Consider the following 25497-nt stretch of genomic DNA (forward strand, 5'->3'; position numbering starts at 1 on the left):
ATTAAGCACATTATGAAAGTCTTCATGGATGACTTCACAATTTTTGGTGATTCATTTGATAGGTGTCTAATCAATCTGGCAAATGCTTTAAAGCAGTGTGAAGAAACCAACATTGTTCTTAACTGGAAAAGGTGCCACTTTATGGTGAAAAAGGGCATTATGTTAGGTCATCGAGTGTCCAAGAAGGGATTGGAGGTTAACTGAGCAAAGATTTCAATGATTGAACAACTTCTCCTATTGACAAATGTTAAGGGTGTGGAAGCTTCCTAGGGCATACTGGCTTTTATCACCAATTAATCAAGGACCTTTCCAAAATCACCAAGCCACTATGTGCTTTACTTAAGAAGGATATGGAATTCAAGTTTGCTTATTTCTGTTTTAAAGTATTTGAAGAGTTAAAGAAAAGGCTTGTCATTGCTCCTACTATAATAGCTCCTAATTGGAGTTTGCCATTTATTTTGATGTGTAATGCTAGTGATTATGTAGTGGGAGCTATTCTCAATCAAAAGGAAGATAAGGTTTTCCATCATATCTACTATGCAAGTAGAACACTTGATAATGCTTAAAAGAACTATACCACTACCAAAAAAGAGCTGCTTGTAGTGGTTTTTGCCTTCAACAAGTTTTGCTCTTACCTAATGGGAGCCAAGGTAATTGTTTACACTGATCATGCAGCACTCAAGTACCTGTTCACCAAAAATGAGTCTAAAGCATAGCTGATTTGATGGGTACTTCTTCTACAAGAATTTGACCTCGAGATTGTTGATCAAAAAGGTACTGAGAATCAAGTAGCTGACCATCTCTCATGATTGAGTACTGATGCTCAATCAGAATCTGACAGAGTGATTAATGAGACCTTCCCTGATGAGCATTTCTTTGCTATAACCCACACTGAGAAGTCTTGGTATGCATATATTGTCAATTTCATTGTTTGTGGCATCATTCCTTAAGATTTGAACTATCATCAAAGGAGGAAGTTCCTACATGATATTAAATTTTAACATTAGGAATAATCATTCTTGTTTTGTTAGTGTGCTGACCAATTGTTGACAAGATGTATTTTAGAATGTAAGTAAGAAGAAATTTTGAGATATTGCCACTCATTTAAGTATGGAGGTCACTTTAGGGGTAACAAAACTATTGCAAAGGTCTTACAATTCGGATTCTTCTAGCCCACTTTGTTCAAAGATGCCAACGAGTAGGTAGTATACCTAGAAGGAATGAAATACCCTTGAGTTCTTCAACAATCAATACATTTTGTTAGTAGTGGGTTGAAGCCATTGCCTTCCCAACTAATGATGCCAAGGTTGTTGTCAAATTCTTCAAGAAGAACATTTTCACCCAGTTTGGAACCCCAAGGGCAATAATTAGTGATGGAGGAAGCCATTTTTGCAGTAATCAATTTAGAGCTCTATTGAAGAAATATGGTGTGAAGCATAAGGTTGTTTTGGCTTATCAATCTCAAACCAATAGCCAAGTGGAGATCTCCAACCAAGAAATCAAGAAGTTATTGGAGAAGACTATGGGACACATAAGAAAAGACTGGTCTGCTAAGCTTGATGATGCATTGTTGGCATACCAAACGGCATACAAAATGCCTATTGGTATGTCACCATACAGAATGGTCTTTGGCAAAGCATGCTATCTCCCTATTGAGTTAGAACATAGTGTGTATTGGGCTATCAAACGACTAAACTTTGATGCAAAAGCTGTTCATGAGAATTGACTCTTACAGCTAAATGAACTTGAGGAATTCTAGTTCAATGCCTATGAAAGTTCAAAAATCTATAGAGAAAAGACCAAGAGGCTTCATGACAAGAAAATCCTTGCTAGAACCTTTTAGCTGGGTCAATAAGTTCTATTGTACAATTCAAAGCTAAGACTCTTTTTAGGGAAGCTAAAGTCTAGATGGTTTAGCCCATTCATCATTGTGAGAATTCATGGTCATGGAGTTATAGAGCTAGAAGGAAAAGATGGAGAAAAGTTTCAAATTAATGGTCAAAGGTTGAAGCACTATTGGGGTGGCCCAGTTGATCATCAAACTGTCACCTTCCCCTTATCAAAAGACCCTTAATTAGATGAAGAGTCAGGCTGAAAGCTATAAACCAAGCGCTAATTGGGAGGTAACCCAAGCTTTGAACATTTCTTTTACGTTTTTATGGCTTTTGATTTTGTTTTGGTAGTTTTATGTTTGATCTTGGTTTTTATAGGCACGAAGGCTTCTCCCTAAATCAATGGATCCTTAAAAAGTAGAATGGCTACATTCTAAACATTACATCTAGGGAAGTACACCTCACCCTAACCTCAATGAAGTTAAACTCTAGTCCTTAAGCCTTAACTGCGCCCTTATTATTATTTCTAGATAATTAAGTGCCTCTGATATGAATTTGAATAATATTGTGGCTTTTGTTGATTACTGTGATTACTCTGGAAATTGTGCTGACCTAAGGCTTGATTGTTCAATTGTCTTTGATTTTTTGTTTATGTCTTGTTGGTTTTTATTATTGTGCTTTTGTGTGGTCTTGTTTCTTTTGTTTTGCTAGTTTAGGGTTGTGGGTTTAGTTAGGTTGTAAGTGTCTTTAGTTGTTTCAGGGGTATTTAGGTAGGTTTTGTAATAAGCACCACTGCATATTTCATAAGGCGTCGTGATATCTTCTTTTATGAAGAGTGTTGTCTCTATAATAGGCATCACAGCCGATACACCAATATGCCATGACAAATATTAGTTTTACTGTTGGTTTCTTTTCTATAATAAGCACCACGGTGTGTGTCTACATGCCCCATGGTGCTCACTTCTGTTAAGCCCCTTCACGCCTCTGTCTAAGGCATCGTGGCCTTTGATTACATGAGACACAGTGTTTGCTTTTTCACTTTTGCCTATCTAGTTCTACCAAAGGCATCACTACTTGAATCTTAATGTGCCGTAGTGGGTATGTCGTACTCTTAATCTCTATATTTTTGGTTTCCTGTTGTTACCCTTATTTTTTTTATATGTTTCCCACTCTACCCCTATGTGTCTAGCTGATTTTTGGGTCAAGTTCATTCCTCATAATTTTAAAACCCTAACCTTTTTGTCTTTTTACTCTTTTAATTTGCATTTTCCCTCCTTCTCCTACCCAACTCACCCATTCTCCCCCTTAGTTTCAATTTATTAGTGCTCTCCCACCATCGACTCACTCGGCTTCTCCCCATCACAAACTATCCTTCTCTTCCTCTCTCGTCGATTTCTCCCCCTCTAGTATCGCCAATGCTGGCATCCTCTGATATCCGTGCATCTCCCTCTCAGTTTTGCAAGACTCTTGTAAATCCTCAATGTTGCCCCCTCTTTCTTCTTTTAAGTTAGTTGAGGTATTCTATTTCCTCCCTTTCTCTAGCTTTATTTTTTAATAGCATAGTTTAGTTTTGTTAGAGGTACATTGTTGTTAGGAGTAGGGTTAAACTGAGGAAAGTTGACATCATAGTAGTCTTTGAGGAACTTTTAATCTACTAAAGTGATATTGAAAATTAATATTACCTAGGGGTTGTATTTTGTTTTTGAAAAAATCTTTGAAATTATTGTGCTATGGATAAGCATTTAGAGATCCATTGGGTTATGAGATCATTGTTGATGTTGGACTCATTTGAAGCAAAGGTGCTTAATCTATTTATAAAAATTTGTTTAGCCACCAATATGGAGGCAAACATTATGGTTTTTAAGTCTCTAAAATTGTTGAAAAAAATTTTGTGCTTTTGTCAAAGCTTTTGAATGCTTTGTTTGGTTGATCAATTCTCCGAAGCTAATAGAAATTTGGCACCTATGCATAATACTAGCTCCAACGGGATTTCTCGAGAATTATGGGTTGTTGAAAATGTGCCTTTGAGTCCTATATTTTGAAAATGAGTTGCTAGACCCTTTGTCATTTGATGCTAAGTTGACTCACTTATTTGGGTTCTGAAATCATTTTCTGATAGAGATCTCTTTCTAAAAATCGTTTTCAAAATTTTATGCAACTCTTAATAGTTATTTGGATTAAAATTGTGGAAGTAGATTTGAGTTTCAAGATAAGCATGAACTAAAGGTGGATTGGAGTTTAGTAATAGCAAAAGTGTGTCTTTGGGATTGCTTGAGCAATACATAGCTTCCAGTGACTTTAGATTTTAATCTTTGATCTAATTTTGGGGGAGAGCTTTTCTTTTCCTAGGATAGCTTAGTTGTCTTTCTCTTTTGTTTTGTGTTTGTGGTGTTTGTTTGCGTAATTTGTGTGTGGTGTGCTTCATTCCCTTTATACAGGAAAACCTAAAAAATGGCCTCAAAAAAGAAAGCTTGTGCTACATCCCCCAAACCCGCCATCAAGGAATTAATCAACAAAAGAGGGTTGCATTAGGAGCGAGAATTTCTGTGCACGAGTAAATTTGGGTTTTATAAGAAGGCAAGGAGGGTAAACCTCTTAAAGCTGATTGGACAAAAACCATGGAGAATAAAAAACTAGTTTAGAAGTTTTATATTAAGGTGCTTGCTAACTTAAGTGATGAGATGCTCATTCAGTATAAATCTATCTTCATTGCTACAGTGAATAAGGAATTCTACTAGCTGCCCTCAGTCAAAGAGTGCAAATATCGATGGCACTTAAGCAACCAAAACCAGATTTCTCTAGATGAGATCTCATCCGCACTTACCAGATCAGAGGAGAACAAATGGACAAGACCCAAAAGGGGTCAGGCCTATATTATGAGAAACGATATGACATATAAGGCCAGGATATGGTTGCATATTGTTATCAGAAACATTATGCCGACCAGCCATCTGAGTGAAGCCCCACAAAACCTAGCCCTTCCTATGTATCTCCTCATGATAAAAGCTGATATGTGTATAGAGAAGCTAATTTTCAGCGCCATATGGGATGCCAGTCAGACACACAACACCAATTTAATCATGCCTTACTTGATTTCGGATCTGCTGACCCAAGAAGGAGTGGAATGGAAAGATAAGGATATGAAATTCAAGCTAGCCTCCAAATTCAACTACCCCACCATAGTTTCAGAACACGAACAATAGCATATAATTGAAGAAATATATGCTAAGCAATTCCATGAAGAGTACAAGAGGGAACAAGAAGCTAGAGCCAGCACTAGCTCTGACCCCATCACTCAGAGTTTGAACCTCCTCCATGAGAAATTAGACAGAGAGATACACCACAAGAGGCGTAGAGAGAGGTGCATGGAGGAGCTATTGGCTCAAATAGCTCAAAGCTAGAAATTGAAGTGCCTGATATTAAAAACACAAGTATCGAGGCTGAGGCTAAAGAAGAATTGAATGAGGAGGAAGATAAAGCTAAGGATTTTGGTAGGGGTGTTAATAAAGATAAAGACATAGCTAAAGATCCGCTTGATGATGATAATGCAAACCAAGGGTGAGCAGATAGGGGATGAGGATGGCTAGTTGAGGCCATCTGTTGCTGCTGCTACCTAATTTATTTTGTTGTGTTATAAGTCATTTTCTTGTTTTATTGTTCAGTGTTAATGTTCCTCTTTTGGCATGATGCAAAATATGATTTTATGTGACTTAAGAATGTCTTGAAATTTTATAACATGTCACGTTACACTTGCTTGATTTACACAATGATTGTAATTCATTGCTATTGAGATTTCAATGAAATATCACTCCCCTCAATATATAAACAGTAATAGAAATCACAAGTGGTGTCACTAAAGGCAAGGAGAAAGAAAAGGGATTGACCAAGAAGATGAGAGAGTTTATGGTTATTGATATAATGTTTTGTAATTATATGTTATGTATTATTGTAAACTATGTTGAATTATTATGTCAATGATTAAGGATAAGTATATGTGAGTAATTGGCCAAAAATTATGTGTGAGTACATTCACGTGATTGGAAAAAGCTAGATGAAAGGAAAAGGAAAAGAAAAAGCTAGATGAAAGGAAAAGGAAAAGAAAAAGCAAGAATGGTATAATAAAGGGACAAAATTTGACTTTTCGGGAGCAAAGTTTGACCAACATAATTTTGAGCAACAGATCTCATTTTTAGGTTTAAAACAAGTGGTAATTTATTAGATTTGGAGTTTTGTACATAAATTTATGTCCTTCCAAAGTTGGGTACAAATTTTGAAAAATTAAAAAATGACAAAATAAACAGTACTACTTTGAACGAAATCTGGGACTGATACATGAGATTTGGATACCAATGCATATTTTTCTTCTAAAGAGCATGTCAAGAGCTTTCTATACAACTTGGAACCATCTCATTTTGATTTTTCTATAATTAGTTATGAATTTTCAAAATTGGTAAAAACTTTAGTGAATAGTGAATAGTAACTCGGAACCTAAGTTAAAATTTTAAAATTTTTTCATACTTAAGACTTATATAATGGTTTTGAATGGCTCTAATTGTTATATAATAAGTTAATCAAGGAGGTGTAACACATCATTCAAATCTCTTAGAAGTGATATACTTAGTGTTTTGAATATAAAGTGAGAAAGTGTGATGAAAATGTAAGCTTGAAGATCAAAAGACTCTTAAAATTGAAATTAAAAGTGCTTTAATAGTGAGTATACAGGAAAGAAGCAAGTTACATTTATACATAAGCATGGCATATAAAAGGCAAGCAGGAAAATAAACCATTCAAATTCAATCAGAAATACTTTTTTTTTGGCCGAATAATATGGGCGGGAAAATATAATGATACTAAAACTAAAAAAATTGAAAGTACTTTAATGGTCATAATAGAGTAAAGAAGTAAGGTAAAGTTATACATGACCGCAATATGTAAAAAATAAACGAAGAAATCAACCACTCAAATAGCAATGAAAAATAGTTGTTTTTTGACAAGATAAAATAGGCAAGAAATATATCATCATGCTAAAATATGAAACATAATGGACTCACCAATAAAGAGAGCAGTGACGTGACAAACATAATGATCTACCTATTAGGACAGCTTCAAAATAATTTCTGCTGGTATTCATAGGCATAGAAGTAGGTTATACTTAGCTAGATGTCAAAGAAAATATTGTTATAAGCAAGAAGGTATATGGAATATATGTTAAGATGAGTAGCTTTGAATGATTCAGAATAAACACCCACTCCCTGCTTACATCAAGTTAAAATACTACTTTCATCTCGTGCTGCGCAAGATGTCACTCAATAGATACAGTAATTAAGTAACACATAAAGTAAAACAATTTTCTAGTAGTTTACTAAGTTCAGCACTAAGCACAAGGGGTAACTCGCATTATATAAAATCGTATTGAAAATTTATAACTGAGAGTAAAGGACAAACTTATAGATATATACACAATGTATATCATATAAACTCAATGCTTATTTAAACAGAAATCATAATTTGAAACCATATATATCTTCATATGTATACAATATAAGCTCAGTTGTGTAGTAAGTTGAGCACTAAGTATAAAGGGTAACTAAAGCATTAAATGAAACCTTATTTGTTTTAGAAAAATATAAATCAATGTAAAGGTCCAATTTAAAGATATAATATGAACTCAATTCTCGTTTAAAATTAAATCATATTTTAAAACCACATATATCTTTATATGCAAATAATATAAGCTTAGTTGTGTAGTAAGTTTAAATCAACCGTATTTTGTGTAGAAAAATGAGCAAGCCAAAAATAGTTATTAGTGAAGATCCTTCACATAAGATTTGCTTACAAGCAAGAGGCTATACAACTAATATGTTGAGATGAGTAGCTTCAAATGGTGTAAAAAGAACAAAGATTAACTCCCTATTATGATAGCTAAAATACTACTTTCATCTTAGGACAAGCAGCATGTCAAGTCAATTGATATAGTAAATAAGTAACCTATAAAGGAAAAAAAAATTATAAAAAGGGTTTACAGAGTTAAGCACTAAGCATAAGGGGTAACTCAAACATTAAACGAAATATTATTCGTATTGAACGTTTATAAATTAGAGTAAAAAATTCTGAGATGAGTAGTTTTAGATGATCTTCTTCTAATGGTTCAAAAAAAATAAACAACCACTCCCTACTCAAATAAATTAAAATATTATCACAAGATTTCCATAAATAACTTGTGAACTCAATAGATACAAGAAATAAGTAACACATACAATGAAAGAACTTTACGGCGATTTGTTGAATTGAGGATTGAGCAAAAGGAGTAACTAACGATTTATATCGGATAGTAAAACATATGTAATATGAAACATAATACTCATTTAAACTAAAATCATAATTTCGAAACCATATATATCCTCACATGTACATAACATAAACATACCTATCAAGTACATTCGTATCAGTCATACTCTAGACAGTTGAATTAAAAGCAATCCATGGGTTTTCATTAAAGATCTTTCATAAAAAAATCTTGCAATTGTTTGGTGTAAAATATAAAGTATTCAAAAAAAATATGTCACCCACCAACTACTTGTAAGAAATAAAATATTTTCTAGAGGTTAAAATAAAGAGGTTGTCAACTCAATAGAGTTACCAAATAAGTAATAAAAACATAAAAAATGATTAAGTGCATGAAAACTACATACACAACTAAATAAATATAAATGATAAAAACTTTCTTGAGAAGAAAGTTAAAGAAATACCATAAAAAGTTAGTAAGCATACAAATAGTACAGTCACTGAGAAAGTATCGACATAATCTACAATAAAAAAAGTACTATAAACATACAAAAAGAATAATTAATGACCACAGTTAGAGCATTATTACTAAACATCATAACATATATCAGTCCCAAAAAAAAAAGATACTGACTGCACAACATCAACTAAACAAGACATACATCTCAATTTTTCATACCATACCACAATATGCATAACCCACCACATTTCATTTTTGGATCTCTTTACATAGGACTTAGTCCTTCCTCTTTCTGATATGCATAGTTTGTAAGTAAAATAGTGGTCACTAATCTCATCGATTCGTGATCATTCCCCTATTTAGAGCATTTCAAGAGAACTTATTGTCTAATCTATTTGAGACCTAGAGAAATTATGGAATTAGGTTCGTCCAGATCACTTGCAGCCCTTTGGAAATAAGAACACAAGTTAACGTGGCAAATCTCAACCTTACGAAGAAGATTATAGAGGGAGGAATGGCAAAAGTTGGCACCATTGAGTAGTTCAACAAATGAAACATATTGTTCAAATACATCTATGGGATTATTAGGAACAAAGGCTTCCATAACATAGAATGTGATCTCTCAAAATGCTACAATATAGATAACATAAACTTGTCCTTGCACACAATACTCATGCATAAGAATTCCCTTCACATTCAAATACCAGATTGTATTAATCATGCTTTGTTGATAGACAATATGTTAACAACCTCCTACACAAAAATCTTTCCAATATGAAGCAACAACATTGCTCAATATTTTCTTATCGTTACTAAAATTCAAAGCACAACACAAGATAGACCAGAGGAGATGATACCAATGACAGAACTCAAGGAAGAATTGTATTGGCTTGTACTCAACCTAACAGACATACAAGAGACAAAGATGCCAACGACTAAAATTGAAGAAGAAATTTATTGGTTTGGCGTTATCATGCCTAACATACCCAAGCAAAGGAACCTAGTGATTGAGATCAAAAAACAAATGTATTTTTCCAGCCTCAAATTGTAATAGATAGCCAAGGAGAAGATGACAACAACTAAGATCAAAGATGAGATGTTTTGGTTTGGCCTTAGCTTACCTTCGTCTTAATAGTTGGGTAAAGATTTAGGGTTCATAATAAATCTAGATTGACTTATCTATTAGGAACACATAGTAAGTACTAGTTGCATTTTGGTACAAGTTAATTATTTATTACTATTGGTTATAAAAATATAGGTACTTCTTTCAGTTCTATAATATTCCTAATTTGTCTAGTCTATATGTTTAATATTTTAATGCATCCCTTATAAGTGATAAATATATATTAATCTATGTCTTTTCTAGTAATTTCCATCTGTATTGAGATAGTAAGTATTGACCTCTTATAGGTCAGTTGTCATGGTATTTTAATAAAGATAGTTTGTTTATAACTCGCCTCAGCCTTCCTTCATTGTAAATAACTCAAAATTTCAATTTTTGTGTGTGACTTTATTATATATGTTGAGCAATTTTTTGATGGATGCTTTCAATTGAACTTAACATAAGGAAGCATAAACATGGATATTGTCACATGCACAAAATATGGAAGGAAAAAAAGAAGAAGAAAAGGCTAATTAGGCTTTATCCTCTTCACTAGCTACACTAAGGCATCATTCCAGTTTAGTTAATTTCATGAGCATACCCACACATGATCTTTTTGTAGGCAATTGGTATTATCATGTATAAATTAAATATAACACGAATAGTTTTCATGTTAACACAAGTGCCAAAACATTTCACTTCGTTATCATAAAATAGAACTATACACCACAATATTAATTAATATTATAATATTATAAAATAGGATTAACAACCACAATATTAAGTACTTAATTAATATTATAACATAGGATTGACAATAGCTAAGCCTATATTTTCCACACACTAATTCAACGTCATTCTCGCAGGCAAAAGACAAAAGCCTCTTTCGTAAGTTTGGGGACAACCATAGTAGGATTTAAAAGATCGCTTGTTGCTTGGGCAAATGAAGTTAAATGAGAACCTCATAAAAGAAAAATTAAATTGTTAGAATAAAAGTACATAAACAAAAAAGCTACAAGCTAATCATACTTGTAATATAGACTCACCAGGTAAAAAGAAGGAAAAATCCATAACATATTGTATAACTACAAACATACTCTCTTCATTACATACAACTTGATATGCTCGAAGCATTGCCTTCACACACTCTCTATGCAATGTACATGTAATCACATACCTACAGAGAAGCTTCAAAACCACAAATGAAGTATAGCAGCATATCATTATTCGATACTCATTGACTATGATAATGGCACAAGAAGATGATACCTTCTCTCTTGGATTGCTTATGTCAAACAAACAATGTGACCTCATTGTAGTATTCACTATTTACTTCAATCACTCAAGGTCTACAAAATTCATTCACAAATCCAGACATGTTTGAAAACCATTAGAAAGAAAACCAAAAAGTTTAAATCAATCCTTCATAAATTACAATGCTATTTAATTGTGTCACAATGTTAGCTTACCAACTAAACCCCATAGTCAATTAAATCCACACCCAATAGCCACCACAAATGAGACAAATAAGCCATGTTCCAGAAGGATCTCCTAGGCATCTATGAGTCTCATCTTTTCCACAAAGCAAATATGATATGTAAACCTGACTTGTCGTCCATCCATCCTAACAAAGAAATATGCAATCCTGTAAGCTTGACCTTGTCTAAACCTTCCAGCCAAACATTCCAAGACTCTATCATCTCCCATGGCTGCTAACATTTGAGTACCCTATTCATTGGTGTTAGAAGAATAAAACTAGCAAAGCAAACAAAATTTGTGAGGGACAAAAAAAATTTACATACAATCATAACAACACAAACCACTTCATCAAATAGCAAAAGGTTGACAGAGGCTAGTATCCTGAAAGCTCACCTGTAACTATTCCTAAATAGCCTTTTCTCCAAGAATAAAACCCTGTCAACCTTTACCAATATGTAACCCTTACTCCTTCTATACGTTAGATCTCCAAGGCTAACTGGACCCCCCCAAAAGATAGATATGATTTATCTTAATGGAAATACAAGAGAAAGCAATGAAAGCAATATGCAACACGGTGTAAAAAAAAGGCCAAAACAAATATAGTATCCCTATTTTGCTATACTAACCTTTTTATATCCGACTTTGTCTAACAAAACATGAGACATAGGTAGAATTTGAATTTGAATTTTCAAAACCACATGATTAGTTGCAAATGTCTCATAGATGTCATTCAACAACGACTTGCACGCAGGCCATGAAACCATATTAAGCAAGAATACAGCACTTGAACAATTGTTCAGGTGATAAGCCTTATTGAATCCGCATAACATTGATCAGCTTTAGTGGAACACTATTTTTTTTTCATTGATTATAGGAAGCTGTTTATGGATTATGGAAAGAAGATGATGTGTAGTGGAGGGAGAATTTGAGTAAAAGAGGGAATGATGCTTTAGGGGTAGCGTGATAATAAATATATTAATATTAAAATGAGTAATTAAATGGAGACAAAATAGGAAATTAAAAGTGAAAATTTGAGACATCATCTAAATGTCTTTTACAAGTAGGCATAAACTATAGGTGGTAGTTGTTTCTCAAAAAAAGGAATATAGTAAAGTATAATTAACTAATTTAACTAACTTTTTAATCTAATCAAATTAGTTAAATAAGTCATAAAATCAGACAAGTATTTTGTAATCTTATACAAGAATAAGTGTACGTTTTCATAGAAATTGTCTATTAGTTTTAGAAACTGTTGTGCTCTTGCACTTCTTTTGGTTGGTATTAAGTAAGCTATTAAGTTTTAAGAAAGTATTAGTATCAGGTGTGACAAAAGTTCCATCATATCATTTGATAATTTTAGCCAAAGAGAAAATGCATTTATAATAAGGGTACTTACAAGTGAAAAATACTGAACAATTTTACTTTAACAGAATTAAAATCAAGAAAACACAATTTGGAAATAATATCAATACTAAAGGATGAAAAATTATTAGTAAAAGCAACTATTTCTTGCCAAGTGATGTTAAGGAGAGAAACATCATTGAGAGGAATATAAAGAAATCACTTTTCAACATGATGAACTTAAAAAGAAGGCTTGTCTGTAGGGATTTGTAGGTTAAAATTATAGATCCATAAAAGAACAGTCCATAAACATTTACAATGAAAAGTAGAAAATGTAGAGGCTTGATTTTGCCACAAGAACTTCTTGAGGGATGTCCCCTCGCAGCAAATAATAGCATAGTTGTAGTATTTCCTCATTGTTATGTATTTGAATAGCAGCACATCCCAACCATATTTGTTCAAGCTTAGACGAAAATGTTCACAAAGGGGACTCTGCTTAGCAGAGCAAGAGGATCTAAGATTATCAAATGCACAATTTGAAAAAGAATTGGTATTCTTGATTTCTTGGGTCACAGCAATAGTATGATCCCTTTTCTCTTCATGAAGCATTTTGTTTCTTTCCTCTAGATAGTATTAAGTAAGCATATTAGTCCATGAATGAAATAATTCAAACCATAAATGAAATGAACCAAATTTGAAATTCCTCAAAAGGAGTAGATATTCTAATAGAAAGACATCCAAACTAGATAGCTCAAAAAAAGGGGGGAGCAAGAGATGAAAAGATGATCTAAAGTCTCTCCCAAGTTATAGCTAAACATATGCATAACCCTGAAGAGTTGAGGCGATGCTCTTTAAGTATATCAGTTGAAGGAAGAGTTTTATGCATGAGCTTCCAAATGAAAAGCAGTTGTTTATATGAAAGATTTATTTTTCAAAGGAGGTCCCGAAATTCCATAGGTGATGTGGAAACAATGTTGGAGGAAACCCATAAAAGTTTGACTCCGTAGGATCTAGAGGAATTTTCATTTCAATCATATCATCTGATTGATTCTACGAAGGAGAATTGAATTTTTTTTTTTTCTGATTCACTAATAATCCAAGTAAGCACAGATTTGAAATTTCTATGAATGAGACGAAGGAACAACAGGACTACAACTCAGTATAGAATGCTCTACTTATTTTTCCCCTCCCTCCCCCTTAATTATTAGCACATGATTTTAATGAATGTGGCATAGCACATTATCCATACTTTTATTTTGGTTATATTTTATCCATATTAATCTCTCTGTTTTTCAATTGCTTGTAAGTATATGTTTATTGGAACTAATTCTATTTGAGACACAGTTAGCACTAAATACAGACATCTCTTTCAATACAAACTTGAATCTTGGTTTAACACATTGTGAGGAGTTAAACCCTCTCACTAAACCTAACCTCCATTAGTTATATTTTGTTTTAGCATCATAAGTCTAAAATATTATGTATAATTAATTACGTAAAATAAAATATGTTGAAATTAATTTTAATGGTATAGACTCAACTGAAAATTTTATAAATTATAAGATATATATGGATAAAACTAAAATAATTGAGCAGGGGTATAAAGATAAAAATATATTCTTTTTCATACTAAAAATTAATTTGGAAGCAATAAGAATACAAATCCTTGTATAAAGGAAAACATGGCTATATAGTATACTACAACAGTTAAAAAAAAAAACACACACACACTATCATTCACATCAAGGAAAACAATATTACAACACTCAGTACAGAATGTTCGGCTTATTTTTTCCATCTTAAACATCATCGGAACATTTTATAGTCATATACATTAACGTCTATAATTTTATTTTACAGCCACATCTGAAGCCACATCTGAACCTGGACATGTATGTATACATATACTTCTTTTTTTTTAACCAGCAATATGTATATATATACTGACACAACAAAGAACAGTAGATATTATTATTATTATTATGATTATGATTATAATTATTAGTATTTTAAAAACTCAGCTAAAACAGTCTTCACAACGTGGTCGGCTATGAGAGCATTGGTTTTCTCAGAAGGATGGAAAGAGTCCCAAAAGACATATTTGGAAGCATCTGTGCAGCTGAACATGCTCCCTCTGCTGCATGCATATCCCATTTCAAACATTCCAGTCGCACAACATGCCACTGAGGTGGATTCAAACCCTGTTGCGAAATGTTTTTTCAGGAATTAAATAAATTAAACAATAAACCAATCTTAGCCAAAAACATATATATATATATATATATAAATTTTTGGGTTAAGAAAAATTTTTGTTCTGAAAATTTTCACAAAAAAATTGTGGGTATCCGAATTTTTTTGTTCAATATGTCACCCTGCAAATGGTAAAATAGGAGCAATTTTACTCTTTCCATTAAAAAAAATAATATTGATCGTTCATGTTTTTTTTTTTAAAATAGTAACATTACTTATTTTTTAATATGTCCGAAGTAAAATTAAGCCAAAAAAATGATAAATATTTACCAAAAGCTACTTCGCAGTACTTTCAAGACAAAAATAATTCTTAACCTTACATTTTTGGGCAAAGCTTTTTGATGTGCTGGTGTACACGTGTATTGACCCCATGGGATGTAGGACTGGGTGAGTGAGTGTGACGTATGTGTCAAAAACTCAAAATCCTTTCCAAAATTATTATCTTTTATTGGCACAGTCTCCCCATTAACAAGATTATAGTGCTCAATATATACGTAGTAAAGAGATTAGTAAGTAATTAAATTACTCTCATCCTAAATGAAAGGAGTTATAATAACAGAATTTAAATTTTTTATTTATAAGAAATGCACTCCTCTGATCTTTAATATAAGATCTAATTATTATGTTGATTTTGATCATAAATATAAGATTTATTTCTTATATTTATTAAGTTTTTCTAAGTTACCCTATGGATACTCCCTCAACTATAATGAAGTAAAAGAGGGAGGGAAAATATTAATGAAGATAATTACAATGTTTTAGGAAAAACATATCATATTTCTTATAATTAACTAATTTACCTAACTTTCTTAATATAATCAAATTAGTTAAATAGGTCTTATATTATATTAAAGACCAGAGGAGTATGTTTCTTTAAATACCCATTTGATTATGGGCATTGGAAACTAAAACTTTTTAATTAAAAAAAAAGGTAGATTAGGGTTTAGAACCCTAATGTTTTAATGTTTCAACTATGTACTCCCCTACCATTAAAATTATTATTAAAGTTAACCGTTTTTGCCGTGTCAAAATTTTTATATTTTTTATCAGGATAATACTTAATGAAATCAGATTTATTATATCTATTATATCAAGTTTTCCAATTACTCATAGATATACGTCCTATTTTCAAAATATTATCATTTAACTATAAATTCAGATGAAAAAAAATAAAACACATGACTATATATAATTAAAAATTTTAAAATAATAAATATAAGAAACATGACGTAAGTATTTTTCATTTTATTATACATTGTGTCATTTGAAAACATGTGTCTATAAATTTTAATATGACAAAAGCCGTTAATTTTAACAGTAGAAGAGTTGATAGTTAAAACATAAAATATCATAATTCTTAATTTAAATTTCCTAAACAATGATATGCAAGTAACCCAAAATTCAAAGAGATTTTATGTATTTTAGCCTATACAAAACCAAATCAAACTCTCTAACTAATTTATATTTTATATTTACGACGAGAGCAATATATATGGAGCATGTCTTATTTGGGACTTACCATACTGAGCAGGTTTTCTGATGATATGCAGCATCATATAATATGGATTCGAAAACACCAATCTGATCCCAGGAAGCTCCTTGTTCAGCGAGGCGGTCAAATCCTTGAGCTTTCCGTTGAACTCTAGGGCTACGTCATTGTACCTTTTCACACACTCGTTCCCGCCACCAACATTCGTCGTCCTCTCCAACGGCAAGCACCCCATCGGCGGCAGGCCTCCGAGTGATATCTTCCTCGCGCCGAGGCCGTACAGTTGCCGGACGAAGGTGCCTGCGATCCCAACCAGAAAGTCCTCGTACTGTTGCGGCGTGTACTCCGATGACCGACGCGGCATGGTGTAGTAGTTCTCCAGGAAGTCGTTTGTTCCGAGGCTCATTATGTGGAGTGCTTCGCTGATCGTCCGGCTGGCCGCCCTTTCTCCGAGGTAGGCTCTGAGGTTCTTCTGGTATGCCTTGTAGAATTCTAGCTGCTTCCATAATGGTATCACGGACTGCAATTATTGCAGATATGGGGGGCATCATGTTATTGTCCCGCGAATACGTATTCGATGGTACCTATAGCTATAATTTCGGTGCTAAACTTAAATGCTTAATCTGCTGGGCCCTACAGGGTTATGATTTAGTCAATCCTAAAATATTTTTCTAGGATTTTTCTAGATGTGCCTAGCACACTAGTATTTGGAGCGCAAATGGGCACTATAATATTACTTCCTGTTTTAAATATAAAAATTATTTGAAGATTCAATTTGTTTTAAGTATAAATAATTAAATTACTTTATTTTTTATATTTATTTATTTTTTAAGTGATTACACATTTTAAAATGTTTCGATTCTAATACATATATTAATAAAAAAAATTTAAAAATAAATAACTAATTTAATTAATTTTCTTAATATTTATAATTTAGTTATTAACTCCTATATTAAAAAAAATAGTATATCTTAGGGTGTTAAATATAACTATAATTTAGTCATCTAACTCCTATATTAAAAAAAATATTTTAAGGTGTTAAATGTAACTATAAAAAATATTTAAAAAAATATTTAAGATGTTGGATGACTCAAAAATATGCTAAACATACCTAAATAACTCTTTTAAAAAGCTTTGTTGTTGAACACTCCTAGTCTACAAAATGTTCACTTTTGTCGCTGGAGTTAAAATTTTATGAGGATTTATGTGGAAATTTTTTGATTTATTGCAATAAGAGTAATCAAAATTGTTGATATGTAGAAGTCTTGGTCAAAAAATAATAATGATGATGCAACGGTTATTTCAATATGTAATAGAATATTGACTAATAAAATAGGGACTAAATTAAAAAATGTTTAAACTATTATACCTGAATTATAGTTTTTTAAATTAGAAAAAATAAATTAAAAATATACCAAAAATAAATTTTCCTAACTTTATTTAATTGTATTGTGATATTAACAATTAAAATATTTTTTGAACCAAGACAAAAATGAATTTTTTATCAAAAAACAAAAAAATAAAATAAATTTAATTACAAAAAATTCTTATTCAACAATAAATATTAAGTTAAAGAAAAATTTCTAGATAGAAAAAATATATGAAAAGTCGAATGACATCATAGGAAAAAAAATAATTTTCTTTTTGACAAATCAAAATCGAAGGAGTCTCTTATATAGTTAACAATTGAAAAAAGAAAAAAGAACCACCATCTTGCATGTGTGTGTGTGTGTAGGCTAAAACATATTACCAGCACATCTGAAGTTGCATTATCATAACCCGTTGCAGCAGAAGCAAAGGTAACTCCAGAAGCAAAATCTGATATATTATATTTTGGATCCAAATACGCAGGTATGCTTGGTTTGATTCTAAAAGCTTCAGATATGAAATCTGTGGGTATTCTTCCATTACAGAACCTCCCTGTCGGGTTCCCACCCTGAAAGTCCCGACCATACGGCTCGAAATTGCTCCGAGCAACGGTGGGGATGAAGTTGTTATTGCCGGCGTCCACCGAGGAGTCTCCGAACACGATGATAGCCGGAACCTTACCGCCGATACTTCCGGTGGCCAGAGAAAGCAACTGAACACAAAAAAGGAAGAAGCAGTAAGACAAGAAGCCGCGTGCCAACACTACTTTGCTTCTTTGGCCTTCCATTGTGTGGTGCGAGAGCAGAGTAGCGATGGTTAACAAGAGAGATAGAAAGGCCTGTGATATATACTAATAAATATTGGTTTGGAATATTTAATGAAAGTTTGATCTTTTGAGGTTTTGGACGGAGAAGTTGTTGGGAATATTAATTGCTTAGCTAAAAACACTGTGATCTAATAGGACTGATCGTTGGCCATAAATTATACTGAGGCCTTTTTGTGAGGTGCAAAATTTAAGTTTTATTAGGATTTTGCGTGAGATATGGGCAGGGCTGGAAGATTCATATATGTGGCCTTAGCTAAAAGTGGAACTGTAGTGTAGAGGAAAGGTGTAGGATTTGACTTCCATAATTAATTTGGTGAAGAAATTTTGGAGCAAGGACGTACGATACATTGATGAGAAGGGTATCAAACATAGACTTCTGCTAGTTTTTTCCCCCCTTTGCTTAGTTTTTTTTTTTTTTTGAGCTGCCCCCCTTTGCTTAGTTACCTTTCCCCTTTATGCTACTGTTTGACTTTTGCCTCTCTTCAGTCTCCATTGCTTTAGGATAAATGATTTTTATTTCATATGATTTTTACAAACTTCAGATAAAAATCAGACGGTGTGTAACATAATTTATGTTTGTATTGATTTTTATTAAAAAAAGTGTCAATTTAACAAGTTAAAACTTATTTGATGTTTGGATGATATAATTGGAAACACGTATAAATATAAAATGATTGAGGAGAATATAAGCTTTATAAGATATATTTTATGTATATAATTTAATAATTTCAACATTATTAAAATTTTAAATAATAATACTCACAATCTCCAGTACGTCAAATCTGAAAATATTACAAGTTGTCACACTTCCCCATACGCATATCTACCGTATCACGGATTTAGCTTCTCTCCTCTGCCTTTCTCTCCGCTGCCTGGAGAGTAGGCCGTGCGCCATGCGAAGTTTGGGCAAAGCGAGGACCAGAGGCGCTGAAACGGGAGAAAGCTAATTATTTTGACAATAAATTAATATCAATGTTATGCATTTTATCAAATCACAAAATATTTCTGTTTTAATAAACAATTAAAATAAAACAAATAAATTCAGTGAGTAAAATAATTGCGATAATGAATATTTAAGATCTTGAAATATTATTTTAGTGATACTTCATACCCCTAAAGTAATTATCTGTGCACTCAATAACAATCTGTAGCCTAAAATAATTTTTTAAAATATTCAATACTCTAAAATATTTTCTAGGAACACCCAAAATCTTAAGTTTAAATGTGCTCCCATTGAGAAAATATTTCAGGAGGCCCCATTTTGTACCATGAAGTATATTTCAAATAATAATCAGTATCTTAATGTATTTTTTAATGTATTTAACATTTTAAAATATTTTTTCAATAGCACTCAGTATTTTTAAGTAACTTCTGGTACAATTTTACCTTAAAGTATTTTCTCAGTAGTAATAAGGACACTAAATTTAGAAAACTGGGTACGTCTAGAAAAATATTTTAAAACAATGAATGTCCTAAAAGATTATTTTAAGATAAAGATTATTACTGAAAAAATTATTTTAGGATTTTGAGTATACAAATAATTATTTTAGGATACAAAATATTACCAAAACAATATTTCAACATGATGAATGTATGCAACTTATCCCAATTATTTTACTCAATTAATTTATTTGTTTTATTTTATTTTTTTTGAAACACAGATATTTTGTGATTTGATAAAATGCATACAATTGATATTAATCTATTGTTAAAATAATTAGCCTTTCTCCCATTTCAGCGCCTCTGTCCTCGTTAAGTCATTTTGCCCTTTTTTCGCACCGCCCGCGACTTGGCCTCTAGGCTATGGAGAGTTAAATGGAGGAGAGAAGCTGAATCCCGCACAGCAAAGAACGAGCGCTTCTGATTATTTTCAAGAAAAATACGGAAATTCATAATTCCAAATTCAATTGTTTAATGTGAGCAAGATAAAGTTATTTCCAAAATTGGATCTTAAAGCAAACTTCTGACAACTAGACATACATCTTAAAGACAGACACAAATGCATTTTGTATCTCTCATGCTTAGTATCAATAGACAGATATGCCATTCGGACTAAAAGTTATTCTATCGTTATTTTAGAAAACTATGACAAAAATATTTGAACTCATCCTTGACAGTGGTTTGGTTTATATTGATGATATTCTTTTGTTTCCTGAAGATGAGGATTCACAAAAAAATTATTAGCCCAATTTAGAGGTGGAAATACAGGCCGGCTTTATAGGGCTAAAATTTTAAAAATATCCTAATTTGTTAGATCTGGCTTTTAAGCTAACAGACTTAAGGCTGGCCTACAAGCTTTCAGCCCGTTTAAGGAAAAAATTGTTATTTTTATATTTCTCATATTTTTTATCAAAAAAATAAAAATAAACCAATAAAATTGTTAATAAAAGACATAAATATGAATAAAATTAAGTCATAAATACAAAATATCATTATATATAAATATCCATCAACATTTAAAAACATATAAAACATTCATTAACAAGATAACAACATCCAAAAGTTTTATCTATAGTGTAAATGTGCAATAAACAAACACTATCATTAATCTTTTAAAACTTCATCATCACTATAATCAATTACTCTTCTTCATAAATATACTTTTTTTCCGTAACAAAAATATCAAGTTTTTCTTCTTTATAGAAATTTTACTTTTAAATTTTACAGTCTAACTATTATTTTATTTTAGTTTGAGAAATATTATTGCTGAAACTCATAAATTTCTAATTTAAATCATAGAATCACAAGTTATATAAGTATAAAAATACTCTCTTATCAAATTTATATAGTTTAAAAAAATCAACATATATAATATAAATCAAATCATTATTAAAGTCTAAATTAACCCATTTTTTAAAAATTTAATTAGACAAATTATTAGCTAAAACTAAATAAATCAAATAATTCTGTGAAATTTAATTTTAAAATAATAATAACAACTAAATATTTGAAATATCATTAACAATGTAAAAAATTAATAATATTAGAATTAGACAATAAACTGTTCAAAAAAAAATTATAAAATGGCATAAATAGCTGCAGGACTGGCCCTTTTAAACCCTCGACTCTACAGGGTGAGCCCTGTAGGGCCTATTTTCTATTTTAGAAAAAACATTTCAAGCCAAGCCCTCATAATTTTTGGACCTAAACGGGCTAGCTTAACGGGCTCGACCCGTTTTCCCAGCTCTAGCCCAATTTGCTGATATTGTGGACTAACAAGGGAGAATGCTTTCTTCTAAAAAAGGCCTTATAACCCAAGCCCAAATTGAGTTTCAACAATATTTTATAATAGATTCTATCAACTTGGCCCACACATTATACAAAAATTACTCAACTTTTCAAATTACAACTTGTCAATAAAGTAGATTCAGCAGTTATTGTGCATAGTTAATTGTGTCTATATCTTTATTCCTAATGTGACCAGACACACAAGTCACTTGTCCAAACTCCTCAAAACGAACCATATCCCATGGGGTAAAGACCAAATTACTGTAGTAAAAAAGTTCAAAGAGATAACACAAAATCCACCACCACTCAAAATTTTAGGAAATGGACAAAGAATCTTGCAGATAAATGCAAGTGATCATTATTGGGGTGCAGTCCTTCCTGAAGAAGTTGATTGGAAAAACATACTATTGTGGATATGCAAGCGGAATATTCAAAGAATTAGAAAAACATCATCACACTACCTATAAAAAAATTTTGGCAAGAAAAAAAGAGGAACTGAAAAATTCAATTTTCACCTTAATCCTTTCAACTTTATTGTTGAGATGGATAATACTTCATTTCCCTCCATGCTTTTTTAAAAAAAATAAAGACATATCCATATGCATAGCTGCTCAGGTGGAAAGACAAATACTCCCGCTATAAATTCACAGTAAGACACATCAAATGACACCATAACACACTTGTTGATTATCTTTCTAGACCACCCAAAGTTCAATTTCTCACACGCAAAAAAGCCCTTAGCATTCTTCTCCTAACGATCACTACACATCATCTAAAAATGCCTTATAGAGTCAGAGTCACCATTTTCCCTTTAGGATCATGACCTAAAGCACCTATTGATGTTCACAACCTTGCCAAAGGAACTTTGTTCTATTGGCTCCAACTTCTGTTTGTCAACACCCAAATCCATCCTTAGCCCCAGTACTTTGGCCTAGACGCTCCTTACCTTACCATCCCTATTATTAAAGGACACATTCCAGAGGAACTGTTATGATATCTCTAGACTATTTCAACCATCCATACCTGTGCCATAGCCTTCCTAGCCTTATCCATTTATCATTACCTTTGTGATTCTAGGAACCAAAATTCTCATCTTGTTACTCTTTTCAAATGTTTGCTCCTCTATCCTACTGGAGAGGAAAACTTTATAATCTTCCTAATGAATATAATGCGTGGAACGCGCTAACATCAAAGCAAGAAAAGTTTTTTTGGTTTTTTTTGCAATTTTGGGTATTATGAAAGAGACATTGATAGAAGTCTTTATACAAACAACTATTTGAATTTCTGGAACACTTCTGTTGTATGGCCTAAATATGAGTCAGATAATAAAGAAATTAAGACAAACTTTAACTGCACTTAATAAACTAGATACTGGTGAAGATTCTCCAGGTCTCCCTCTTAGACCTTTTTCTCCTAGTTCTCCTAGTCCATCAACCCTCACGTTACAAGAATTCCAAAGAAACTTTGTCTTACAAGCCATTATTGTAACATCCCAAAATTTTAGGCTTTGAAGTACAAAAAGTAGTCTGAGACAAAAAAGCTACTAGAATCCTTTTGGTAAGAATCCCAGATATTCCTTAGAGGGACAAAGAGATTCTTAGGGGTTAAATCGTAAAGCAAAATTTTTTTGAGATTTAAAAAAGAGGAAGATAGAAACTCCATTAAAGTCTCAGGGGGTCGAATATGAGGAATTGAGGTGATAAAGGGCTAGAGTTTATGTTAGAAACCTCAGTAAGAGGATTCTGGAGGTTAAATCCGAGCAAGGACCTAATCGTAAATTTAAAAAGTTTTGGGCCAAAAAGAATAGTAATGGAAAGTACGCCCAAAAATTTTAGAAAATTGCAGAAAATAAAAAATTGTAAAAATAATGAAAATACCCCTAGAAGGAATTTATGGAATTCCTTGGGTTTGTCTAATTATGAATATTAGCAGAAATTGAATTATTTAAACTCTGAAGAGCCTTAGATGATTGGATAAAAATTAGTAATAATACTTGAGAAATTATCATAGGTTTTAAAAATAATTGTTTCCAGAAAATAAAGATGTTGGCTTTAATAAAATTGAAAGCTTATTTATACATTATCAAGGGAAAGTTAAAATAAACAGTTTATGGGTTGACTTTTGACTTAAGAAAAATTAGAAAAATTTCTCGTGATGAATAAATAATATCAGTACCTAGAGAGAGATTCTCAGAGTTGTGAAGCGATAGAAAGAATTTGGTCAAGTTTACTCCAAAATAGATATTATTAATTATTTTAATGAAAGAACAAGGGAAGAGCATCACTTCTTCTCTAGAAATGTTATATAATGCCATGTGAAGTTAATAGTGATGGAAAAAGGGTTCCAGAACATATCCCAAGGTTACCAGGTAAGTTAGGACCCTAAAAAGTACCTGATATGATGTAAAATGGCAAAATCGATGGAGGAATACCTAGGGATTGTATTTTGTACGAATTTCCTATTAATTTCCTCTCTAGTTTAATGCCAAAATAATGAAGGGACATGAGTGGAATAATACACTTTGTTGAGGGTTAAGTTTGGAAGAATGGGATTATGTAATAAAGTATTACTTATGATCACATGTGAGATGTTGTCTCCTATCGAGGTGGCATTTATATTCAATAAAGAGGACACCTAAGAGGGCTAGATGTCAAGAATCAAGATGACAAGGGGCACAATGCAAATAGATTAAATGAATGTCTAAAATTGAGCCACACATAAAAGATCAAAAGCTAGGATTTGAGCAAAATTTCTATAAATACCTTCCCTCTCCATTTAGGCCAAGTTTCGGCCAATATAGAGAAAGGAGAGGAAGAGATCGAATTGAAGAGGAAGGAGGAGAAGATAAAGAGCAAGGAAAACCAAGCAAGATCAAGCTCCAAAACAAGGTATGTTTATGGTTTTTGATATAGTTTTCATTACCCTTGTTGTTGAGCTTGGTTATAGATTTTGTTGGATTTTGGTAGCTTGAAACCCTAGGGTATGCTATTGCACCAACTTGACTAAGTAAGAATAAGATGAAATTGATGTTAGAATAATATTTAAAGGCTTAAAAGAAACAAGAATCAAGTGGTTTCGTGATAAATTTGCAAGAAATCCAACTTCTCCTAACATGGGGTGAATTTCGACCAGACCTTGGGTTCTTTCTAAGGTTGGATTTTGATGACTTGGATGCTTTCAATGAGTTTATAATGAAAAATTATGTGGAGTAAAGATGGGAAAGTAAGGTTGGAAGCATTAGAATTGAAAATAGAAGTTTTGTCCTAAAAACCTAACGTGTTCGGCCAAGCTAAGTTTAAAGAGAAGGAGTTGGATTTTGTTTAATTTGAGCTTGGAAATGAATTCTACAAACAAAATTATGTAAGAATAGCATGTAAAATTAAATTTAGAAAGATTACAAAACCAAGCTCAAAAGTTAAAAGTTAATGTGAAGTTAAAGAGAATTAAGTATGAATATGTTGATTTGGATTGTGATTGAGAATTCCTTCTTGAATGCTTGATAGGGATTAGGCATTAGCAAGAGAAGCGCTCCAAGAGCAAGGAAGGGAGGTAAGAGTTGAGGCTTTAAGAAGGTAGCAAGAACTTTCAATTTTTATGTTAAATTGATATAATGTGTTGAATTGAACTCCTTGTATTTGATTTCTTGGCAATATGCATAATTGAGTTGTAGAGTGGTATGATAGCATGCTCCCTTTCCATGTCATGCTATTGATAATAGTTATGCATGAGATGTGCATGATAATTGTATAGCATGAGATAACATTACATGTTTAGCATAATTCTTATGATTTATTGCTATTGAGATTTTTTTTTTGAAATCTCACCCCTTTCCATGTT

General features: G+C 32.1%; 1 protein-coding gene across 1 annotated transcript; it reads right to left on the reverse strand.

Moving 5' to 3' along the window:
- Positions 1 to 14206: 14206 nt before the first annotated feature.
- On the reverse strand, positions 14207 to 18419 carry LOC114758219 (GDSL esterase/lipase At2g04570). Its single transcript, XM_028947246.1, has 3 exons — positions 17989 to 18419; positions 16269 to 16758; positions 14207 to 14700 (listed from the first exon to the last, which is right to left on the reverse strand). Exons 1-3 carry the CDS (start codon positions 18391 to 18393, stop codon positions 14501 to 14503), a joined length of 1095 nt encoding a protein of 364 aa, XP_028803079.1. The 5' UTR covers positions 18394 to 18419; the 3' UTR covers positions 14207 to 14500.
- Positions 18420 to 25497: the final 7078 nt, after the last annotated feature.

The sequence above is a fragment of the Neltuma alba genome, unplaced genomic scaffold (assembly GCF_004799145.2).
Source record: "Neltuma alba isolate B1F8T4 unplaced genomic scaffold, ASM479914v2 tig00010682_pilon, whole genome shotgun sequence".
NCBI lineage: Eukaryota > Viridiplantae > Streptophyta > Magnoliopsida > Fabales > Fabaceae > Neltuma > Neltuma alba.

Coding starts and splice junctions, on each gene's coding strand:
- LOC114758219 (XM_028947246.1), bottom strand. CDS start 18,393: ATGGAAGGCCAAAGAAGCAAAGTAGTGTTGGCACGCGGCTTCTTGTCT. Junction 16,759..17,988: donor ATGCAACTTCAGATGTGCTG/GTAATATGTTTT, acceptor CAATAATTGCAG/TCCGTGATACCATTATGGAA. Junction 14,701..16,268: donor CAGAAAACCTGCTCAGTATG/GTAAGTCCCAAA, acceptor ATTTCGCAACAG/GGTTTGAATCCACCTCAGTG.